Source organism: Necator americanus, chromosome IV, assembly GCF_031761385.1.
Source record: "Necator americanus strain Aroian chromosome IV, whole genome shotgun sequence".
Classification (NCBI taxonomy): domain Eukaryota; kingdom Metazoa; phylum Nematoda; class Chromadorea; order Rhabditida; family Ancylostomatidae; genus Necator; species Necator americanus.
In genome coordinates, this window is record NC_087374.1 from 19,951,596 (window position 1) to 19,956,631 (window position 5,036).

Here is a 5,036-nt window from a genome sequence, read left to right on the forward strand (position 1 = left end):
GCTTTCTAGCGGAGCGAAGAGATCCCAGTTAATGATACTTCGCCTTCTGAACATAGCGGTTTTCTGTTCTCCCGTGTGAAAGAAAGCTTTCCTTGGAGGAGGTGATGGTCTGGTCCCGTATAGAACATTGGCACAACAGCGACATCCGTCAGAGATAACCTTTTATTGATGATGATGTGGTCAGTTTTATTACGTTACCCTCCACCGGGTAACTCCCTCGTCCAGCGTTGAGAGGAGGGCTTCTGGAACTGGAAGTTCGCATGGGTGGTCTTAGTCGTCGTGGTAAGTCCAGAGAGCCTCTCCTCTGTTTGTTCCATTATAGGTCATGATTTTGATGACAAGTTCATTGGGCGTTCTTTTGGGCCAATTTTAGCGTTGAAATCACCGACAGCGACTTTGTAGAAGGTATGGTCTTAGCAGCACCCGTAGTCTCTATAGCATTTCCTTAGGTTCATATATAAAACTTCGATTTCCTCTTTTTGAGCTTGATGTTGGTGCATATGCGATGAAGATAGTTAAAACTGGTTTGATCCACCATATAGTTGTATATTTGGCACTCAGTGGGTGGCGCCGCCTCTTCCCGGTCAGTATGATGACGTCATACTTAATTTCCCTGGTTTGTATCAACAGGTCTTCAATGGTTTCCGATGCTCGTATACGTTGGTTTCAGGCTTTTGATCGCATCGACGTGCGAGATATAAGGATGTCATGACCGAGTCCCGGCACTGCAAAAACAGATAGTCCGTTCCCTAAATCCACATGCGTTCTCAGAGCAGGCACAAGGTAGCTTTTGGACCGCGAACAGCCCCTCCCCCCCCCCCCCCCTCCGCCGCCTGGGGGCGCGCCATGTAGCTACGCGACTGACCGTAGCACCACGGATCTCCATCACTAGAGAGATCACAGCCGGTTACTCGGCTCTCGTAAAGGGAACGATATCGTCCGCAAAAAGAAGGTTCGAGAGAAATTTCAAATCAACACGCATGCCCCTTTCTTCCCAATCAAATGATTTCATTATCCATTGTAATGCAGCCGCGAAGGGCTTCGGCAAGATAGTATCGCCCTGCCGTACTCCTTTTCCAGTGGCTATGGTGAGGGAACAGTGGAACGACGCACCTTGATCGACTAGCGTTGACAGTATTGCATTCGTTTCAACGCTGTCGAAAGCTTTCTCGTAGTTTACGAAGGTTCGACAGGAGGAGGGCAGTATCCCCGGCAGCCTTCTATGACACGGTCCGGATGTGGTCCACGAAGCTGAAACCCTGACGGAATCCAGCTTGTTCTTGAGGTTGAGCTTCATCCAGAGTCTTAGATATGCGCACAACGATGATTTCGGTGAATACACTGTACAAGACGCTCAGCAATTAAATCACACTGCAGTTCCGAAGGTCCTCTAGGTCACCTTTCTCATGGATAAGAACGGTTTGTAAGTTTTTCGACCGGCGTGAGATCCTTTTCTTCTGGGATGTCATATGAACCACTAGAGTTACGTAAAGAGGATGGCACACTTTGCCCAAAGAAAGTCTGCAGATATAAAATTAGGTCCAGAAACTCTGCCAGGGTTAGTGCCCTTGATCGTGATTCGCACTTCTGAAAAGGAAATCCGTGGTGGAGCTTCACTACTGTAAATTCGATCTTGGCGCAGGAGACTACGAATGGAAAAACTTCGAACAGAACCACCCCCTGGTGATTTTTATCTTACGACGAAAAGAGGTGTGAATCCAATTATCGCTCAGCAAGGCTTGTACCTGGATATTATATTCGCGGATTTCCCTGCAGCACTTTTTTGGCCTGTTGTTGCTTCTAGAATTTTCTTCTGTATTTGCAAAGATCCACGGATCTCCCTCACTAGAGGAATCACAGCCGGTTAGTCGCTAGGCTACGTGGCGCGTCCCCAGGTGGCGGATAGGGGGCTAATCGCGGACCAAAAGCGACCTTGTGCTTGCCCAGAGACGCAGGTGGATTCAGGGGATGGACTCCCTGTTTCTGCTGAGCCAGGACTGACTCATGACATCCTTGCATCCCGCAGGTCCGGCCAAAAGCCTGCAATCAAGTGACTGGGAGGTGCAAGGGAGGCAGTTTGGAGTCACCTCCAACAAATAAGCTCCACATGTTCACTCCGGGAGAACGGAAGCTCTCCCAGAAACTTATGGGACTAGAGACTTGCTTTTAAAATTTTTATGCAAAACACAGTAATAGAAAAGAGTCTCCTGATTTCGGAGGAAAGCTTGGTACGGTAGCGCCAGGTAGGACGGGGTTGCAGGAGTCATGTAGGCTACCGTAACGGAAAAGGACTAGGATGGCGATCTGTACTTATGACGAACCTACGCTTGCATCGGAAGCGGCCATCGAAGATCTGGTGATGCAAGCTAAGAAGATCAAGTACGACGTCATCGGACTTACCGAGACGAGACGACGTCACCCTCACAACGCCGTATATGAGACTGGAGAAGAACTGTTCTTAGGAACATGCGACAGTGGAGGTGTTGGAGGAGTTGGCGTCCTCGTCAACACGAGTAAGGCAAAGAACATCGACTCTTCCGAACAACTCACGACCCGAATCGGCCGTTGGGGACGAGAAGATGTGGTCCAATACCAGCTTTGACTATCTTCTCCAACATCAAGCTACGATGAAGAAGAAGTCGAAGCTTTCTATATGGACCTGGAGAAGTTCCACCGAGAAGATCATGCTTTCTACAAGGTCATAATTGGCGATTTCAACGCCAAAGTTGGCCCAAGAAGAACGCCGGAGGAACTTCACATCGGGACCCACGGCCTACAATGGAACGACCAGGGGGAGAGGCTCTCCGAGTTCATCATGACAACTAAGACCATCCATGAGAACTCGCAATTCCAGAAGCTCTCCGCTCTACGCCGGACGTGGTAGTCACCCGGTGGAGGGTACCGTAATGAAATAGACCACATCATCGTCAATAGAAGGTTCTGCCTGACGGACGTCGCTGTTGTACCAAAGTTCTATACGAGATCGGACCATCGCCTCCTCCGAGGAGGATTTTCTTTCACAAGGAGAGCAGAGAAAGCCGCCAAGTTCAGAGGAAGAAATCCCAGAAGTATCATCACCTGGGATCTCTTCGCTATCTTAGCCGGCTTTTGGGAAGTTTCCGCAATGGACAACATCGACGAGGAATATGACCGGCTCGTTGAACACCTTCACGACTGCGCGAAGAAGGCTGAGGGTTCTAAAACCACCCAGAGACGCCCGTCTCTTGAAACTCTTGAGCTGATACGCCAGCGTGGACCAGCACGAGCCGCAGGGAACCAAGCACTCACGTCCGTGCTCGCAAGGCTTTGCAGAGAGGCGATAAAGGAAGACCTTAAAGAGAGAAGAGCAAAAGTACTGGGTGAAGCTGCAGAGGCGGGGAAAAGCATCCGCTATGCCCGTCGAGACTTCGCCAGTCGCAAGACAAGGATGACTGCTCTCCGGAACCCGAAGGGAACAACCATTGCATCGAGAAGGGGGATGGAGAAAGTCATCCACGACTTCTACTCCGATCTCTTCGACAGTCATGTCCACTTGCCTCCTCACCATCTGAGGGAAGACAGACATGTCATTCCAGAGGTTCTCCCATCCGAAATACGACATGCTATCATGTCGGTAAGAAATCGTACGGCACCCAGTCCCGACAGAATAAGACCAGAACAACTGAGGAACCTTCCGCCAGTATTCATCAACACCCTGGCGAGGCTCTTTACACGTTACCTGTCGGAATGCAAGGTTCCTAAACAGTGGAAGACCAGCAAGACCGTGTTGCTGTATAAAAAGGGAGATCCACATGACGTCGGCAACTATCGCCCAATCTGCTTACTGCCCGTCATCTATAAGCTCTTTACAAGAGTGATCCTTAATAGGATTGAAAAAGTCTTGGATGAAGGACAGCCATGCGAGCAAGCAGGGTTTCGAAAAGGATTCAGCACGATTGACCACATTTACACTGTTTCGAAACTCATCGAGGTATCACGAGAGTACAAGATGCGGCTCTGTCTCACCTTCATCGACTTAAAGAAGGCCTTCGACTCAGTTGAGACGGAAGCGATAGTGGAAGCCTTGGACAACCAAGGCGTCCCTACTCAGTACATAAAGGTACTTCGAGAGTTGTACAGTAACTTCACGACCGGAATTTCGCCATTCTACAAGAACATCATCATTGACGTGAAGAGGGGGTCCGACAGGGTGATACAATTTCACCCAAAATATTCACAGCCACCCTCGAGAACGCAATGCGAAATTTGGAATGGGACGACATGGGAGTGAAGGTTGATGATCGGCAGCTACATCATTTGCGCTTTGCTGATGACATCGTACTGATAACACCTAGCACCAGCCAAGCGGAACGAATGCTGACCGAATTCGACGAAACATGTGGATGCATCGGTCTTCAGCTGAATCTACAAAAGACGATGTTCATGCGGAACGGATGGGTCTCGGATTCCCCATTCAGGCTCAACGGAACGAACATATCCGAATGCACCAGCTACGTTTATCTAGTTCGGGAATTGAACATGATGAACGACCTGACCCCTGAGCTGAGCAGGAGGAGACGAGCGGCCTGGGGAGCGTATAAGAGCATCGAGGATGTAGTGAAGAAGACCACGAACACCCGGCTCCGTGCTCACCTCTTCAACACCACCGTACTTCCTGCTCTGACTTATGCTTCGGAAACCTGGGCATTTCGCAAGCAGGAAGAAAACGCGGTGAGCGTCATTGGACGCGCAATTGAGAGAGTGATGCTAGGAGTATCCCATTTCAAGTGAGGGACAGAATTCGAAGTTCTCTCCTACGTCAGCGATCGAAGATTAGAGACGCCGTCGCGCCGCCAAAGAAAGTAAAATAAGGTGGGCCGGACACGTGATGCGCTTTAACGACAACCGTTGGACTAGAACCGTGAGCGACTGGGTTCCGCGCGATATTAAGCGCACTACAGGAAGATCGCCGACCCGATGGTCAGATTTCTTTACGAAGTCCTTCAAAGAAAAGTATGATGCTCTTCGTGTCTCACGCGAAAGGAGGAACCACTGGG

At 49.8% G+C, this 5,036-nt stretch overlaps 4 protein-coding genes across 4 annotated transcripts; 3 read left to right on the plus strand and 1 right to left on the minus strand.

The window, feature by feature from the left end:
• Positions 1-907: 907 nt before the first annotated feature.
• On the minus strand, positions 908-1,297 carry RB195_001999 (uncharacterized protein; the record flags this gene model as incomplete). Its single annotated transcript, XM_064199042.1, has 1 exon — positions 908-1,297. The coding sequence occupies one exon, from the start codon at positions 1,295-1,297 to the stop codon at positions 908-910; it is 390 nt and encodes a 129-aa protein (XP_064054923.1).
• A 999-nt stretch (positions 1,298-2,296) lies between these two features.
• RB195_002000 (uncharacterized protein) lies at positions 2,297-2,602 on the plus strand (the record flags this gene model as incomplete). Its single annotated transcript, XM_064199043.1, has 1 exon — positions 2,297-2,602. One exon carries the CDS (start codon positions 2,297-2,299, stop codon positions 2,600-2,602), a length of 306 nt encoding a protein of 101 aa, XP_064054924.1.
• Positions 2,603-2,653: 51 nt separating this feature from the next.
• On the plus strand, positions 2,654-4,770 carry RB195_002001 (uncharacterized protein; the record flags this gene model as incomplete). The annotated part of the gene is made up of 3 exons (XM_064199044.1): positions 2,654-2,880; positions 3,025-4,118; positions 4,220-4,770. 3 exons carry the CDS (start codon positions 2,654-2,656, stop codon positions 4,768-4,770), a joined length of 1,872 nt encoding a protein of 623 aa, XP_064054925.1.
• On the plus strand, positions 3,125-4,770 carry RB195_002002 (uncharacterized protein; the record flags this gene model as incomplete). Its single annotated transcript, XM_064199045.1, has 2 exons — positions 3,125-4,099; positions 4,189-4,770. The coding sequence occupies 2 exons, from the start codon at positions 3,125-3,127 to the stop codon at positions 4,768-4,770; spliced, it is 1,557 nt and encodes a 518-aa protein (XP_064054926.1).
• Positions 4,771-5,036: the final 266 nt, after the last annotated feature.